Raw genomic sequence first — 19,156 nt, forward strand, 5'->3', positions numbered from 1 at the left:
TAATAGTGTGGCAGATAGATACTCTTCAAAGGCGTGTTGGGCGTGCATCGGTCAAGAGCTGGGTTATTTTCTTTTGGGCAAAAGAAAGAGCGAGAGAGATAGAGAAATTACCTAACCTATAACCTGCATAAATAAAAGTGTGCACATCTTTTACCCGTGGTGAGCACTCTACTAACGATATAATAATTCTAATTTTTGGTAGACGTGACGTGATTCTCCCAAGACTTTGAAGACTTTGTTGCCATCATCACCGACGCCAGTCTTCAAAGACTTTGTTGCCATCATCACCGACGCCAAAGGAGATACCAGGGCGGCAGCAGCAGAGCCTCCCTGTGTGATACACGGGCCTAGCGTATGAATCTGAGCTGACTTTCAGTAGAAAGCTTTTCTTCTTGGCCCCTTCAATCCAGATTACCCGTGCGGGGCGAGGGCGTGTGCAAAGACATGGCTGCTTCTACAGTGGCAGCTTGGCTCCAGATTGCAGGTTGGGAGGAGGAGAAAGAGCCTCGCTTCGAAGACTTCATCATGATCCTTGTCTTTGCACTGTTCTTCCCCGCCGTGCGCTTCTTTCTCGACCGAGTCGTCCTCGAGGTATGAAAAAAGAAACCCTTGGCATCCGCTTTGCGATCTCTCAACCGAGGAGCATTGCCGCTCAATGTCACTGCCCTGATTTCTTAAACAGATGTGTCTATTATGTGAAAACCTCTTGCTCTTCCATGTCCCTCGATAAGTAACAAATCGTCGCAAAGGAGTAGGAACTCTCACGATCGGTAGTTGCATTGGCGCAACTGGTGTTGGTAGGAGCCATCATCCGACTGGCTGAGGAGTCACAAGGCTGCTCTTTTCTATTTCCTGGGTAGAGATGCTATTCAGTTGACCATAGGCTCCTCTCGCGCTTGACCTGCAGGAAACGAGGAGGGTTCAGGCCTGGGCGGCACAGAAAGGTGTTCCTCCGGCTGAGTACATAAACTGGGAATCAAACTCGAGTCCCCTGCTCTAACGTCTGACTACTTACCAGTTTGCCTACACAAAAGGCTGCTCTTATCTGACTGGTGAATAGAAAAAGGCCTTGCATTCTTGATGGCTTACAGAAGAATGGGAAGGTAGCATTTTTCTCAGCTGTTGTGAGGGTTTTTAAACATTTTGGGACAGACCCTTTTCTGGACAACCATATTTTTCTATGATTGGCTTCCCCCACGTCCAATTGTTCTCTCCGCATCAGATATAGGCTTTGATACCAATGTAAGGTCTCCATAGACCACACCCAAGGTAGCAAGAGTGGTGTTCGAAGCGAAGTTTGGGCTTGATAGATGATGTAAAGTGCTGCAAGAAACTGTGTGCTGATCCTGAATTTTAGAAACTAAAGAGAGAAAACCATGCTTTTACACAAGAAAAGACAAGAAACTACGCGAGAAATGTAAACCTACCGATGCTCCATGCACGAGAGATGGAAACCATGTTGTGAATCCATGCAGCAAACTGTCTCCAAAGTTTCATCATGCCCGGAGTAGAACAGGATGAGTTATACACCCTTAACCATGTTTTTATAAGTGAAAAAACACGTGCTTTTCTCTAAAAAAACAATAGGGTGCTTTGTTTAAAAGAGGTGCCTAGACAATATTAGTCCCTCTCCCCCTCTCCACGTTTTACTAAAAAAAACGTTTTATTAAAAATAACTGCCTTTTTTGCTTTTAAAAATATGGAGCTGTTGCGCCCAAACCCTGGGTGGCTGCTGCCCTGCACTTGCAGATATGTGTCAGTTTTCTGTCCGCCACCTGTGCACCTACTGCTTTTCAGGCTCCTACACGCATCATCTGCTGTACAGCCAAGTACAGCGTCTGCACTACTGCTGTACGGCCCTGTACAGCCATGCCTTGCCTGTTTTGACTGCATACATCCTGGATAGACTGTTTTTTTTCATGCACAACTCTGCCCTGAGCCACCATTGTTGGGTGTTTCGGAGCCTTGTGTGTGTATCCATGTGTATTGTCCCCAAAGGGTTATGCATTCGTATGTATGTGTTTGTAGCCTTATTCGTGTATATGTGTGTGTGAACACTTGCGTGAGGACTTCCTAGTCTATTAAGACATAATCGAATACGAGAACTAAAGATAATAAGAGAGCGGAAAGTTGTGTGTTGTTTTCATTGAGACACAAGGCCTTGTTAAATAGGGCCTGAAGAGGTACAAATGAAGAGGCACATCCCTGACGAAAGGGTGTGACTCTTGAATGAATAGTTATGTCTTTTGGACGTAGAGGTGTGTCCTTTAATCAATAGATGTGTCCCTTTGAAGAGACGTGTCCTTTGATGATGAGCCATGTGATAAGGTGTGACCCTTCACTGGTGTCCTTTCAATGATTAAGAGTAATTAAGGGTAATTAAGTCACAATCGTGACATTCCCTCCCACTTAAAATAAGATCCATGGTTATATAAGTGACTGTTGTTGGCGAAAGAACTCTTGAAGTAATTTTGGGTACTATTGTAGATCTTCATCACTTTGCCAAGTTGAATTTGAATCATCCAAGTCTTTCCATTGTACTAAGAATTCTGTAATAATCTTCTGCCGAGTTTCTTTCTGTCGTACATCAAGAATCTTTTCTGGGATTAAGATCATATGCTTATCTTCAATCTCTGGAACATAATCTGAAATATTTGGAATGGGAGAATCTCCTTGTACAAACTTTTTGATCCATGATATGTGAAAAGTCGGATGAATCTTTTCCCATGAAAATGGTAACTTCAACTTATAACTCAAAGGAGAATTCTTCTTGATAACCCAAAAGGACCATAGTAATGTGGTCGTAACTTTGGAAAAAGTGATTTCACTGTTTTATATCAATGAGGAGCCACGAACAAAAGAACCATGTCACCTTCTTTGAATTCATCATGTCGGCGACGTCGGATAGTTGCTTGTTGATATTGTTCTTGAACTCGAATCATCTGATCTCGAACTTGAAGAAGAACATCTTGCATTTCTTGAACTAACTGATCTGCTAATGCCACCTTGTGTTGAAGAACAAAGTTTGATGGCACAACTGATGTATGACCATAAGCGGCTTGAAAAGGACTCATTCCTATTGCTGTGTGATGAGAATTATTGTAAGCAAATTCCATCAATGGTAGATAATCTTCTCAAGATGCTAAGTGAGACTGAATATAATGTCGAAGCATCTCTTCAAGAATTTGATCAACTCTTTCAGTTTGGCCATTTGTCTGTGGATGATAGGCTGAACTGAACAATAAATTTATGCCAAGTGACTTAAAAAGTGAAGTCCAAAAATGTCCTGTAAATTTAGCATCTCGATCTGAAATAATGGACTTTGGCAACTAAAACATATTGAAGAAATAATGAAGCAATATCCGGAGCTTGAGCTGTCTTCTTGCATGGTATAAAATGTGCCATCTTGGATAATTTGTCGACCACCACCATTATCTGTGTATTACCTTTCGAAGAATGAGGTAAAGATGTAATGAAATCCATACTGATACTTTTCCAACGTTCATTTGGTACTGGAAGTGGTTGTAGAAGACCAGTTGGAGCTTGTCTATTGGCTTTCATTTGTTGACAAGAAAGAAGCTGTCAGCAACAACCGATATGTCTTGTTGATACCAGGATGAGCTGCTTAAGGAACCTCATGATGTTCCTTTACCAAGAGTTTACGCATGCTTGTGTTATGAGGGACACAAATGCGATCCTGATAATATAATAAGCCATGGATAAGAGAATAAGCTGCATAAATCTTCAAATCAGAAGGACTAAAGTGTGGAGTCGTAATCACTCGAAAAGCATTTGCAAAATCTCGATCGTCTGCATAACGATCCACAAAAGCTGTTGGAATGTCGATTTGAACTGTAGAAATCGCCATTGTTAAGGCTTGAGGCATTCGGCTAAGAGCATCGGCAACCACATTAGAAAGGCCAGGAACATATTCAATAGCCATATGGAAGTTTGCCAAATACTCCACCCATCTGCCTTGTCGTGCATTCATAACTGGTTGGGTGAAAATATACTCTAAGGAATGATGATCTTTCTTCACAACAGAATCTGCTCCCAAAAGATAATGTTTCCAGGCTCTATAAGCATGAACAATTGCCAAGAATTCCTTATCATACACTAGATAACTTTTTGAATTGCTGAATGCTTATGACCATCAAAGGTGATGGCTCGGTCCCAATCTTCTTAAGGATTTTAAAAGGACCATAATATCTCGGAGAAAGTTTATCACACTTTCCCATTTTCATGGTTTTTGACTGCGCAGAAACCCTGAGGAATACAAAGTCACCTTTTGCAAAGGTCACCTTTCTACATCCTTTATCCGCATAAGTTTTAGCGCGATCGTGAGCGCTACGAATGCTCTCACGTGCGGCTCTGAGCATATCATTCATATCTTCAAGGAAATCCTTGACAGATTGAATCTTCTCCTTTTCTAGGCCTACAGTCATCGGAGATCTCGGCTGGAATCCATACATTAACATGAATGGTGTAAATCCAGTCTCGCTGAGTGTTTGGAGCTGTTATAGGCAAACTCCAATAAGGGCAAGTACTCTTCCCAATTAGATTGCTTCTTACTAACATAAGAACGCAACGTATCCTCTAGAATTTGGTTAACTCTTTCAGTTTGACCATCAGACTCCGGATGATCTGCCGTACTTATACTCAGAGTAGTATCCAACTTTTTGAAGACTTTCCTCCAAAAATGACTGTTGAATTTTCTATCTCTATCCGACACTATATCTGCGAGCAGGCCATATAGCTTGTAGTAGAGATGTTCAATAAAGAGTTTTGCCAACTCTGGCGTTTTAACAGTTTTCTTCGTGGCGATAAACTTTGCCATTTTAGTTAATCTGTCCACTACCACCCACACCGAGTCATTCCCTCGACTCGTCTTGGGTAAACCGGTAATGAAATCCATGGAAATGCTTTCCCATTTCCCCTGAGGAATATCCAGCGGATGGAGTAGTCCTCCAACCTTAAGACGTTCGTGTTTATTGACCTGGCACTTATTGCATTTCAGTACATAAGTCTGGACGTCCTTAAACAAACTAGGCCAACAATAAAATTGTCTTTTTACTAGTGCATAGGTCTTCTGAATCCTGGGATGATCCGCACTTGGACTATCATGACTTTCTTTAAGAATTTGGGTCCGAAAGTCACCAATAGTTGGTACACATACTCTACCTTTGTAGAGTAAGTACCCGTTGTCAATGGAGTAATTAGCATATTTCTTCCCCCGACAAAGTTTATCATCCCCCTTTGAAGCCGTGGCAATCAAAGGTGATGAAGGGCCTACGTCAGAGCTCTCCGGCTCCAAACTATACCCAGAACACAGGGCTAGTCTCTCCGGACTAACTCTCGCTTCCCTTCCCGTTGCACCTTCGGCCAGTCTCTCCGGACTAGCAATCCGTGCCAACGAGGGAGGTGGTTGCGTCTGTGAAGAAGTGCGTACGCGTACAGCGCGCCAGACCTCTGTAAAAGATGGATCGTGCTTACATAAACCACAGAGTGACTCCAAGGAATCATTCTTGAAGACTGTGAAACTAAGTTCATTAATCTGTGCCATGCGACTAAGTGCATCTGCCACCACGTTATACTTATGTTTCTGGTAACGTATCTGAAGGTCAAACTCCTGTAGAATCTCCGTCCACCGAGTTTTTCTACCCTTCAGTTCACTTTGACTTGAAAGCTATTTCAGACTTTCATGGTCCGTCCGGACCTCAAAAGGAGCACCATATAAATAGTGTCTCTACTTTTTCAATGCATGAACTATCGCTAGTAACTCTCGCTCGTAAGCCAAGTAGTTTTGCTGCGCACGATCCAACTTTTTACTCTCAAATGCAATTGGGCGTCCCCTTTGCATAAGTACGGCCCCAATGGCCTCATTACTAGCGTCTGTTTCCAAGACAAACGGCTCATTTGGATCGACAATCGTCAAAACAGGTGCAGTTGCTATGGTCACCTTGAGCTTATCAAAGCTCTTCTGTTGGCTTCTCCCCAACTAATGTTTTTAGTTTTTGACCGTAACTGGTCAGTCAACGGGACTGCGATCTTCGCGTAGTCCTTCACATATTGTCGGTAGAACCCCGACATGCCAAGAAAAATCTGCAGTTCCTCGAGATTCTTCGGCGCTGGCCATTTAAGAATAGCCTCTACTTTTTCTGGCTCCATCCGCGTATCATCGGTGGATATAATATGACCAAGGTAGTCAATTTCTGTTTCAAAAAATTCACATTTACTCTTCTTTGCAAATAGTTTGTGCTCTCGCAACAACTCGAACACTAGACGCAAATGCTCTATGTGTTCTTTCTGTGTCTTACTGTACACAAGAATATCATCTAGGAAAACTACTACGAATTTTCCCAGATATGGATGTAAAATGCTGTCCATCAGCGTCATAAACGTCGCTGGAGCATTGGTTTGCCCAAATGGCATAACCAAAAACTCAAAATGCCCGAAATGGGTCCTAAAATGCTGTCTTCGCAACATCTTCTGCTTTAAGTCCTAACCTGATGATACCCTGATCTTAGGTCTACTTTTGTAACTCGATCCATAGAGTTGATCAAACAACTCATTTATGCATGGCATCGAATACTTGTTCTTAATCGTTATCTGATTAAGAGCCCTATAGTCTATGCACATCCGCATAGATCCGTCTTTCTTCTTTACTAGAAGAATAGGTGATGCCCAAGCACTTGAACTAGGCCGAATGAAGTCTTTGTGCAAATATTCCGTCAATTGTTTTTCCATCTCATGTGCCTCGAAGTGGCTTAATCTATAAGCAGGTTTGCTTATAGGTTTTGATCTTGACATAACTTCGATGCCATGGTCTACTTCTCTAGATGGTGGTAAGCCATCTGGCAAATCATCAGGAAAAACATCATGAAATTCCTCTAATAAATTCATTAAAATATCTATGTACTTTTTCTTTAATGTCTCTTTCACCTTGGATTTTTTTTTGTTTGAATCGCATGCATGCCAAACAGGGTTTTCAAACAGTGGGTCTCGTCCAAGGCTGTTTTGTTTTCCTTGTTTGTCTACGCAAACATCATCTATAGTTTCATCTACGAAAACAGAATTTAAAAGAGGGTAACAAGCATATACCTCTGCTATCTGGCCTCTGCGGACCGCTGTGCAAAGCTCCATGGAGGAAATAAGTGGTGTGGCGGGGACAGTACGGTCGCCCTGCAGGGTAATGACTCTTACCTCCATGCTCAAAACGTAGCGTATTATGTAGGTAACTTCGAGCTAGACTAGGGCCTAAGCCATACAGCCACTCCCTGCCTAGATATACGTCTGCTCTGGCTAAGTGCATGACCTGAAAGTCAAGCGGAGCCTCGTAGTCTTGCATAGATGATGGGACCTCCAATACTACGGTATTCCATACTGTTTTGTCATACCCGTTGGCTAGGCCAACAGTATACTCATGATCGCTCTGGGTCTCAGTCAACCCCAACTTCTTGACTAACGAGTAGTTCAAGAAGTTGTGGCTAGCTCCATCATCGATAAAAACTATGACTCTACGGCCACCTATGGTGCCATACATGCGCACCATGTCATGCGGACCTACAGTAGGCTGCCACATCGCTGGTGTCACCGAGCAAGCGTGATGCTCGTCACAATGACACACTATCACCTCTCTGAACTCTGCGGAACTGAGAGGGAGTCTCTGCACTGTATGCAACTGCCTAGAGGATTTACCATCTCTTTTGGGCTCGTTGCCGCTCGTGTTGACCTTAAGCTTTGGACACTCAGCCTTCGTGTGCCCTACATCGTTGCAATTAAAGCAGCGATTTTCCTTTCGCGCTTTAATATACTGCTCTTTCTTTTGGACTTCGTCGTCTCTTTTCTTCCTGGATGGTCGCGGTTTTTTAGACCAATGACCACCCTGTCCTCCCTGGTCCATTCTATCCCCCTGCTTATCACTGAGGAACCCTTTTCTTTTAAGGCCTGACCTCCTCTTCTCACTACCCTCGGCCCAGCTCGAACCACCACGCGCACTACGGCGCTTGATGTCATCAAATATCTGCACATACCTAATTGCCTCTGCTAAGTCTTTAGGCTGTAAGGGCTCTACGTACTCAAGGTAATCATCTTTGAGGCCTCTTTTAAAGCCTTGCAATGTCTGGAATGCATCGATCCTCTTTAGCTTGAGTACTATCTCCCTATAGTCTGAGATGTACTGAGTCAGGGATTTGTTCTCCATCGAGCACTTGTCCCATAACTCCCAGCTTCTCTCCGCCTCATTAACAGGCAAAAACTCTTTTCGAAACATCGTTTCAAACTCCGTCCAAGTGGCAGGACGAGTTGTGAAACTCATCCACCACTTGTACGCTTTGCCGGTTAATGAGAGGCTAGCCTCTACGGGCTGCACCCGGCTAGGCTGCTGTTGCAGCGCGTGCAAGTCTGACCACTTCGCTAGAAACATGTCGACCGAGTCCTTGTTTCTCTCCTTCTCCTCGCCACCAAAACTAGGCGGCTTCAAGTCTTTCAATAACGACAAAGCTGTCTCTACGGACGGCCCCGCAGGCGCATCGGCCTGTACTCCTGCAACCACTGGCGAGGCTACGCTCACGCGTGCCACAGGAGCTCGTCTATCACGAGGAGTCGGAGTACTAGCCGAGGCGGCTGTCAGTGCGTCTAACCGTGTGGAGATGCTCTGTAGCATCTTGACTAAGTCAGCTTGGACTTTACCCATATTGTTCAGTTTTGCATTAAGATATTTAAAAAGTCCACTAGAGAGCTCCGTCTCTGTCAGGACGTCGGCAGGGTCCAATAGGTCATTATCGTCGTCGTCATATTCCAAGAGGTCCTCCTCGGTCCCCTCGGCAACGTCGGTGTTCATGTCATCTGGCTCATCGGCCAGAAAGGGGTCATCTGCTTCTACTGCGGCCGTTTCGGGCTCGCTGGGTCCTAAGGCGGGGTCAACAGATGAGGAGGGCGTTGGCGGATCACGCGTGATCGACGAGCCCACTACGGACCGGACAACGGTCGGGCGTATATGGCCTGACAATTCAGTCGGGGTCAAACCCGCGACCGAGAACAAGAGACCTGAAAACCCTAGAGAAGTAGAAGGCGGTGGGGACACACTATGCCTAGCAGACATATTTTAATTCTTGCACAAATAAAAATGCGAGAACTCGAAAATTACAAAAAATGCTAATAAAATGAGCAGTGGAGAGAGAATAGTCACCCCCCTTACGGTCGCCTGCGACTGTCGTCGACTGCCGATTTATGTTGTGCTGCGAGCCTCTTCAAGCGTCGCTACTCCGGGATGCTTCGATCCGAGAGAAAGGTGGCTGAAGATGAATCTACATTCCCATTCCAGTTTGCATTAGAAACTTGAGAGACCTGAGCACGAGCAGCCTAGCCGTGTCTTTTGTTGATATGCCAATGCACCTTCTGCTTTCTAGAAGATAGACTACCTCCGCTGCAAGCCAAAACATTCCAAATACCCGGAAAATGTATGGAAAACGTGGTGAGGCGATGAACTATCTTCTAGAAAGCAGAAGGTGCATTGGCATATCAACAAAAGACACGGCTAGGTTGCTCGTTTTCAGGTCTCTCAAGTTTCTAATGCAGACTGGAATTGGGAATGTAGATTCATCTTCAGACACCTTTCTCTCGGATCGGAGCATCCCGGAGTAGCGACGCTTGAAGAGGCAAGGAGCATCCCGGAGTAGCGACGCTTGAAGAGGCTTGCAGCGCAACACAAATTTGCAGTCGACGACAGTCGCAGGCGACCGTAAGGGGGGTGAATATTCTCTCTCCATTGCTCATTTTATTAGCGTTTTTTGTAATTTCTGAGTTCTCGCATTTTTATTTGTGCAAGAATTAAAATATGTCTGCTAGGCGTAGTGTGTCCCTACCGCCTTCTACTTCTCTAGGGTTTTTAGGTCTCTTGTTCTCGGTCGCGGGTTTGACCCCGACGGAATTGTCAGGCTGTATACGCTCGACGGTTGTCCGGTCCGGAGTGCGCTTGTCGATCACGCGTGATCCGCTAGTGCCCTCCTCGTCTGTTGACCCCGCCTTAGGACCCAGCGAGCCCGAAGCGGCCGCATTAGCAGATGACCCCTTTCTGGCTGATGAGCCAGATGACATGAACACCGATGTTGCCGAGGGGACTGAGGAGGACCTCTTGGAATATGACAACGACGATAATGACCTATTGGACCTTGCCGACGTCCTGACAGAGACGGAGCTCTCTAGTGAACTTTTTAAATATCTTAATGCAAAACTGAACAATATGGATAAAGTCCAGGTTGACTTATTCACGATGCTACAGAGCATTTCCACACGGTTAGACGCACTAACAGCCGCCTCGGCTAGTACTCCGACTCCTTGTGATAGATGAGCTCCTGTGGCACGGGTGAGCGTGGCCTCGCCAGTGGTTGCAAGAGTACATGCCGATGCGTCTGCGGGGCCGTCCTTAGAGACAGCTTCGTCGTTATTGAAAGACTTGAAGCGGCCTAGTTTTGGTAGCGAGGAGAAGGTGAGAAACAAGGACTCGGTCAACATGTTTCTAGTGAAGTGGTCAGACTTGCACGCGCTGCGACAGCAATCTAGCCGGGTGCAAGCCCGTAGAGGCTAGCCTCTCATTAACCGGCAAAGCGTACAAGTGGTGGATGAGTTTCACAACTCGTCCTGCCACTTGGACGGAGTTTGAAACGATGTTTCGAAAAGAGTTTTTGCTTGTTAATGAGGCGGAGAGAAGCTGGGAGTTATTGGGACAAGTGCTCGATGGAGAACAAATCCCTGACTCAGTACATCTCAGACTATAGGGAGATAGTACTCAAGCTAAAGGGAATCGATGCATTCCAGACATTGCGAGGCTTTAAAAGAGGCCTCAAAGATGATTACCTTGAGTACGTAGAGCCCTTACAGCCTAAAGACTTAGCAGAGGCAAACATTGATGCTTGTTATATATAAGCTCATAACTAAAATGCTGGTCAATCAGTTGAAAGGTGTCCTTTATGGGGGTCTCCATCCGGCTCATTATGGTTTTGTATCGCGTAGGCAAATTAATGATAATATTTCAAATGCCCACATTGGCATTGAATATGCCAAGTACACCAAACAGGATGTGCTAATCATGCAAGTAGATATTGCCAAGGCTTTTGATATGGTGCATTGGGAATACATTGCTCAAGTAATGAGAAAAATGGGGTTCGGTCCTTATATGAGTAATGTTATATATTGGTTGTATAAGGATAGCACTACTAGATGCATTCTTGGTGGTGATCTCTCTCGCTCTTGGATACTTGGTAGATCAGTGCGGCAAGGCTGCCTCCTCAGTGCATTGCTTTATGCCATTGTCACACATCCATTGCTATTGTATATGGATAAACTCACTGCTGTGGGATGTTTGCATGAGCTGCAGCTATCGGATGGAAAGCATTTTGTCGCTCAAGCGTATGCGGATGACTCTTTTTTCTTCCCCCGAAATATTGAGTCGGACCTGCGATCCATTATGGATAATTTGGATTTGTATGGATTAGCTGTTGGGCTGCAAATTAATTTTCACAAGTCAAAGCTCTTGCCTTTGAATGATAAGGATTGTCATGACATTTTGTGGCCAAGGAATATTGTGCCACCCGGACAAATCATACGACACTTGGGCTATCCCATAGGCTGGTCTCTTTCGCTCAAAGATGAAACTCGATGGGTGGTGCATCGCATACAATATAAGCTAGATTATTGGACGCTCTCAATATGGCCTTTGCATGTCCGCCTGAGAATTGTTCAATTCATCATTATGGCGTACATACAGCTTTACTTACCTCTTTTAGCATGGAACAAAAAGGATTTGGACGCTTTTATGTCACAAGCTATGGAATGTCTATCGAAAACCCACATTGATAAAAAAGCACTCCGCCTTTTGAAATTTGAGTTGGTATGCTTTCCTAAAATGCATGGAGGACTCAACATCGTGAACATTCACTATCACCTGATTGCGAGGAAAGCTACCATGCTCCCTACTTTTGCTGCCCAAATGCAACCATGGATGAAAATGTTGGCTGAAATGTGCACCAGGGTGCAGACTGATGCATTTGGCAATTGGGAGACTACTCTATGGGACTTTATCACGGGCTTTTTCAAAGGTACAATCCTTGGCAGCCCTTTTTCCAACCGTCTGATCACAGACTAGCAAGAGATCCTGCAATATATGTGTTGGTCGGGGAGACCTCCTCAGGTGGGCAATAGCATGGCGTTGGAAAGTGTGCATTGGAGTCATATGTTTCAAACGCCCCTTGCAGTGGCTGAACCCAGAAAGGCATACTTTCTTGCTTGTAAAGGAGTCAAACATGTGCAGGATGTTATACAACCTGATGGTTCTTTTTTGTCTTTTACGTTGGCCAATAGGTGCTATGGTTTGGGTATGCACTTGCGGCCAATTTGGCATAGACTGCGAGAGTTGCTTCAACCCTTCTTGCTTGCCCCCATGCTAGTCTCTAGAGATGCAGAATCGTCCGGATGATTGGAAACTGGATCGGCAAGAGATTGGTTACACTGCCATTCCTATGGAGGAAATAACAACAGCAAAGGCCTATAGAATATTGATTCCCCCACCGTGGATAAAGCAACATGCCAATCAGCTTTGGAGACTTGAAAAACCTCTCAGATGGTGGACATAGTGCCTACGCTGAATATGAAAGAATGGTCTTCTCGGGGTGTCAATGGTGGGGATGACACCGGCAAAATGATGTATTGCATCGTCGCACTCTGTGCGCTCCTCCTGCTGCAGTGAGACCGTTTCACACCTATTATGGTAGTGTTCGGTTACCAGGCAGTTCATTGCGGCATTGTCGGCATGCTTGCAGATTCGTTTCCCATCGAAACGTTTCTTGAAGCAATTTTGGCTCTTTGGGAAGTTCTCCTTATCGCTGGACGCATATGCCCCTTTCTTTGCTTGGGTCAGATTTACTGCCTTTTGGACTATATGGCATGATAGAAATCATCAGACCTTCATGCATGCCCCCTTAGATACATATGCATTTTTTCAGGCATTCTTTGCATACCTCTCTATATGATGCCTATCATATAAGAGACATTTCTTTGCATATCTTAGAAGTGTTTTCCCACTGGTTCTAGCTTCCATCCACTCTGGGTGGTAGCGGTTCTACATTAAGTTAATTAAAATCAATGGTTTCACTAAAAAAGAAGAAGTATATATATACACATATGTATGTGTAGTGAGAGAGAGAGAGAGAGAGAAAGATATATTAACGTCTACAAGAGGCCAAAGTCGGCCTATGAGACAAAAAGAAATAATATAACTGTGTTCTTCTGGTCATCGGAAGAAAAGAAAGAAAAGAAAAAGTGTGCGTGTGTTTGGATACAACTGTGAATCATCATGGATCGGTGGAGCCCATATACAAACAATATAAGGGGGGGTGGGGATGTGGATGGAGTGCTAAGGCAAGATGCATCTCTATATGCTGAAGGGGTAGTACAAGCATGCTATGCAGATCTATGTCTAACTCCATCCAGTGCCATAAGAGGGATATAAGATATCATACATCGCCGATGCTGAGGCTGTGAATGGCGTGAACATGTACCCTGAGTCTGAATGAAAGTAACCTACCCTCAGCTGTGACTCCATCTGGTGTCTCATTCGGATAGCTGCTATCTCTCGGTGACGGGGTCGGGGTGCTCTATGTGCTCTATGTCCAGTCTGTCTAGGTCTCCTCTTGGCTTTCAATTCCTTTGCTCTTTGTGCGGTCACCCCACGTGGTACATCAGCTGGCACTGGCATAGCTCTCTGGAAGAAATCTGTGAGCTGGGACTGTCTCCCACCCCTAGTGGGAGTGGGTGTCTGGAGGAGTCTCTCTCGAGAATTATGAAGCTCTAGTAGTAGTCTGCCAAGCTGTCGCTGGTCCGAGGCCTCCATCAACTGATGTAGTGAAGAGTGCTCCTCAAACAATCCTGCATATCTATCTCTGACCCCCTGGTGGGCTCTACATCTACATACAAAGTGATCCTCAGTCTCCACGTCCTCGCGGCACAATCTGCATATCCGCTCAGCTCTGGGAACCGGTGCCACTCTCCCAGCCTCTATCTCTAGCTGATGTGATGAGACTCGTAGCTGTCCAATAGCAACGCGAGAGCTGTGTGGCATGTATACATCCATGTACCGCGGTCGATGTATAAACCCATCCCGTGAGATGCTCATAAAGTGGTCTCTGTAATACAGCATCTTTGTGGTAGTGGGCTCTCTGGTGCTGTCCATGTCTCCTGTATGTAGTGCTGCCATATGTCCTGTCTCATCACTCTGTTCCTCTCATTGAGAGAGAGGTAACCCCGTGGAGCAAACTGATCATACTGAAAAGGTGGCAACCGCTCAATGTCTATCCCATGATGTGAGAACCACTGTAGCATCTGTGCATACCAAGATCCAGTGTGTCCAGCCTCGGCCAGCTGTCTGGATGCGTCATTGAGAGAGAGAGAGAGAAATGAAATGATATATTAACGTCTCTAAGAGGCCATAATGGCCTATGAGACCAAAACTCTGAGAGAGAGAGAGAGAGAGAGAGAGAGAGAGAGGTTTTATTTGTCTTATTTGGAGTAATAATATTGTTGCAGAGGCTTGGAAAAAGGTTTGTAATAGGCTCTACAAAGCATCTGAGCCGGGCAGAGCTCGAAGAACGTCAGAAGAAGCATATAAAGTTCAAAGAGAGCGCATGGAAATGCATCTATTATTTGTCAGGAGAACTCTTTGCATTGGCAGTAACATACAATGAGCCTTGGTTCACGGACACAAAGAAATTTTGGATTGGGCCAGGAGATCAGGTCTGGCCAGATCAAAAAATAAAGTAAGGCTTTTTTCCTCTTTTGAGGCCACCGTTCAAAGTGCAAGTGTGTATGTGTGAGTAAAGAGAGTGGACAGCTGGAGGTGTTGAGAGCTGATGTGTGTTTCATTTCGACAGGACAAAGCTGAGGACGTTGTACATGTACACAGGTGGTTTCTACACCTACAGTATCTTTGCACTGATGTTCTGGGAAACAAGACGTTCTGATTTTGGTGTTACGATGTCTCATCATGTGGCCACGGTTATGCTTATATTATTCTCATACGTGGCCAAGTATGTATCGTAAACTTTCCTGATGGGTGTGTATGTTTGATGCTTAAAGGAAACAATCCTGACTTTGATATGTTAAAGCCAGGTTTGCTCGGGTTGGCTCAGTCGTACTCTCTCTCCATGATGCAACTGACATCTTTCTGGAGGTTGGCAAAATGACTAAGTATAGCGGCTCCGATCTGATACCAAGCTTGACATTTATAATGTTTGCGGTCTCTTGGGTCTTGCTACGGCTTACCTACTTTCCTTTTTGGGTAATATGGAGCACAAGGTAGTCACATGGAGTTTAAATGTTTGTGATGATATTTACCAACTTTGATGGGTTTTTCAAAAGGCTCAAGATCCATTACTCGTCATGTGACTTTGATTTGTTGTTGTGCTGTTTATATCCCACAGTTATGAAATTTTGCAGACTTTAGATAGAGAGAAGCACAAAGAAGAAGGGCCTTTCTATTATTATGTATTCAATTCTCTCCTTATTGGCCTGCTTGTGCTTCACATATACTGGGGGGTACTCATCTTTAGGATGCTTGTGAAGCAAATCCAAGCAAGGGGAAAGCTCGGAGAAGATGTGCGATCGGGTATGTGTTTTTCATGCCTTTTGTGAAGGCTTTTTTGGTTGAAGTTGTAAGATACTAAGGTCGGTGAAAAACTTTGAAAATTGCAGATTCAGAAGGGGAGGAAAAGGATGATTGAAGATGAGAAGTAGCCAACAACTCCAGTGAGTCATAGTTTAAGTTTTACAACATGTGCTTTTCTTTTGTTATAGTGTCGGTTTTCTTGCTAATATTGCTTATGAGAACTCTGCTATCCGACTGTACCGGCCATTTTTGGAAAAACAAAGAGGGTTTGTACTACGGATGGATGGCTAGTCAAAGAAGAACACTTGCATATCCTTCAGATGCCTTGTAGATGCTTGCAATAGAATGTGCTTTTATTCTTTTGAAGTTAGAATGCCCTGAATCCTTTTGGAAGCCATGTTTTACAAGTAATTACTGATGTAAAGCTGGTAGGTATGATATTGTTCTTGCTAGTTTTGAGCTAATGGAAAATAAGAGTGTCTGATGCCACCATAGAGCTGGACTTTGCTTTTTATTTTTGATGTAATGGGTAAAGGAGCAAACAAGAGTGTCTGATGCCGCCAATGGTTGATAGCTCAAGTGGTAAAGGTGCTTGCCTAGGACCAGGAGTTCCTAAGTTCAAAACCCCACAAGGTGCTTTCTTGCCTCAGTGGCATTGCCTACGGGCGATGGAAAACGATGACTGGCTTGGCAAAAAGAAAGAAAAAATGTCTGATGCCATCTTTTGGAAAAGGTCAAAATGGCTTGACCAGAAAGTATGTGCTAGTGCATGCAGATTTGTAAAATCCTATGAAGAGTACTAGACACAAGGCACCATGGATGCTAGAAGTAAAGAGTTAAGGGCTTGTCAAGAAGCCTTCCAAGTGAATTGCATGTCTAGATGAGGAACTTAGTGAGGCGTCCCTCATTTGATGCATTGTCACACCCGTCTTTTATCCTGTTCTATAATCTTAAGTTTAGAGAATGCTGTTAAAAGGTTTCGATCTTTGCATATGGTAGCTCTTGCTTGTGGAATTCAATCGGATTATTCAAGACCTAGAGCATCACAAATCAAAGGCAATTTCAACTTGAGAAATGAACATCATCCGTAAAGTAGAAGCACCAATGTCAATTAAACATGATGTTAACAAAAAGCACGAATTGTGCATGGAGTAGAGCTAAATATAGGCACTATGAATCCCGATTTAGTCTTATCTCATCTACGGTGTAGGTAGAACGATCAACAATCGTCAAATGTTGTGTATTGCACTTAACCCAAGCTGGGAGGTAGGTTTGTCAAAATCTATGGAGATATCTTGAAAGGGTCCCTTGGGAATAAGTAAAGATTGTAACAACCTTATCTTCCTCCCATGAGGAGCTTTCACTTTTTGACAAACCTCACATTGTTGCACATAAGTGAACATGTCTCGCGTAATCTTTTGTAACATGTGTTGCAGAAGCATGTTCATGATTAAAGCCAAGGGAAAAAGATTAACGTTGATCCTATGTAGCAAAGACACATAAGAGAAGGAGAGATAGACCTAATCTATTGCATAAACTACTTTGATGTAGGATGCACCAAAACTTTAGTAGATGACCTTTGGTAGCTTTTGACTAGACCGTTTACTTACAATCAAAAGCTATCATTGGGATAGGTAAGTTGAAATAGCGATCTTTCGTTTGTGAGTAAAGAGTTAATAAAATTTCTTCAGAACCTTGGTGATGTTTAAAAGCTAGAAAGGGAGTTTAAAACCTTAGAGTTGAATTTAATTGGAAACTGTGATGTTGTTCTTATGATTGAGTACAAGGTAGTATACTGACAAAAGAGCTATGATGGGCTGCCAACACATATTGAATGTGAGTAGGAGAAGTTGGTGGAATTGGAAAATTTTAGGACTTAATTGTAGGTAATACTTTGAGGAGAAAATTGTGCGCTCTTTAAGGTTAAATATGTAACCTTTTTATGAAGAAAATGAGCAATTCGATTTTTTACATGATTTTCAATGGAAATTCGAAATTTGTTTGATATACGGATTTTGATTATATAATCATTGGCCATATTTTGTAAGTAAATATAGAAACCCAGCTATTTGGTCCACTCAAGGTATGGAGAAGTCTGACTACTAAGCTAGGACTTCATTCTTTTGACACACAAGGAGAACTGGTGGATGGATATAAGAGAAAATAGTTTGTTGGAGGCATTCCAGTGGTTTTATCGCAAAATACTTCGACGGATGAGACTATAAGAACTAAATAAGGAATCTAAGTCACAAATGGCAATACAATTTGCTCATAAACAAAGAAGATAACATGCATGGCATACATTGAATGCATCATCTAAATGTTTTCAATGGATAGCATTGCATCCATTGAAAACATTGCATGAGGTTCAAATGGCAATACAACTTGTTCATATGAGAGAGGTGGTATATATTTGCCATTCTTGTAGCTTGGGCGAACTACTTTACCTTACTATTGGTGTCTCATGTCAAACCCAAGACTTGTAGAAGAAAAGAAAAACAAAGACGGCATCATTGGCAACTACATTGGCAATCTTTTTCTACACTATTCACCATCATGGGTCAATTATAGTGATATGGAGTGTCCAAACACCATATGACGTATATACGGGTGCCTTGCTTAGACATTTTGTCTTAAAAAAATGTTGTTGGCTTTATGGAGCTGAGATGTTTGGTTGGGTGTCCATGTGTGGCACATGCTATTATGGTTGGTGCTCTACCTTGGTTAAAAGATGTCTAAAGGTTATCATATGTTAGTGCTAAGGCTGAGATCATGTGGTAGGAAGTGCACATGGTATGCAATGAGGCACTTGATTTTGTACTAGGGTGGATTGAACCCAAGACTTGTGGAAGAAAAGACGGAAGACTTCATTGGGAACGACATTGGTGACTTCATTGGCAATCTTTTTTTATATTTTTGGCCATCATGGGTCAATTATGGTGATCTTGAGTGTTCGATTGAGACATTTGACACACTATAATACATATGTAAGGAACACCTCTTGGCTTTATGGAGATAAAATGTTTGGTGGGTGTTCATGTGTGTGGCACATACTATTATGGTTGGGTATTGAAATGAAAACTAACTAACGGAGAGACTTACTCTAGCTGTGATGTTGAAAATCAATCAAGCTCTCCTAATGATAAGATATCTACCTAATTCAAAAACTAATGATAACGCTAATCTAAGGTGGATAAAAATGAAAAAAACTCATCACATGAGTGTGTGCTACTTAAGATGCACTCAAGTATAATTAGACACTAAGATAAATTAGCTTGGATACATAAAGAGACTTGAGATAAGTGTAAGTGATATGTTAATGAACCCCTTTTATATGAGGACGTACACTCTTGGGCTTGTGGCTTCATGCTAGACTTTACTCTTGTGGCTTTACTCATGTGGCTTCATGCTAGACTTTACTCTTGCTTGGCTACTCATTCTCACTCCCTACCTCTTCCTTGTGCTCAATGGCACCACATTTCTCAATATCTTGCACTA

At 43.5% G+C, this 19,156-nt stretch overlaps 1 protein-coding gene across 1 annotated transcript; it reads left to right on the forward strand.

Moving 5' to 3' along the window:
- The first annotated feature begins 252 nt into the window (after positions 1-252).
- LOC147640893 (ASC1-like protein) lies at positions 253-16,096 on the forward strand. The gene is made up of 7 exons (XM_086816428.1): positions 253-591; positions 14,581-14,810; positions 14,925-15,080; positions 15,163-15,348; positions 15,474-15,658; positions 15,745-15,798; positions 15,922-16,096. The coding sequence occupies exons 1-6, from the start codon at positions 445-447 to the stop codon at positions 15,771-15,773; spliced, it is 933 nt and encodes a 310-aa protein (XP_086672554.1). The 5' UTR covers positions 253-444; the 3' UTR covers positions 15,774-15,798; positions 15,922-16,096.
- Positions 16,097-19,156: the final 3,060 nt, after the last annotated feature.

This window comes from Cibotium barometz, chromosome 2 (assembly GCF_041138505.1).
Source record: "Cibotium barometz isolate CiBa-2024 chromosome 2, ASM4113850v1, whole genome shotgun sequence".
NCBI lineage: Eukaryota > Viridiplantae > Streptophyta > Polypodiopsida > Cyatheales > Cibotiaceae > Cibotium > Cibotium barometz.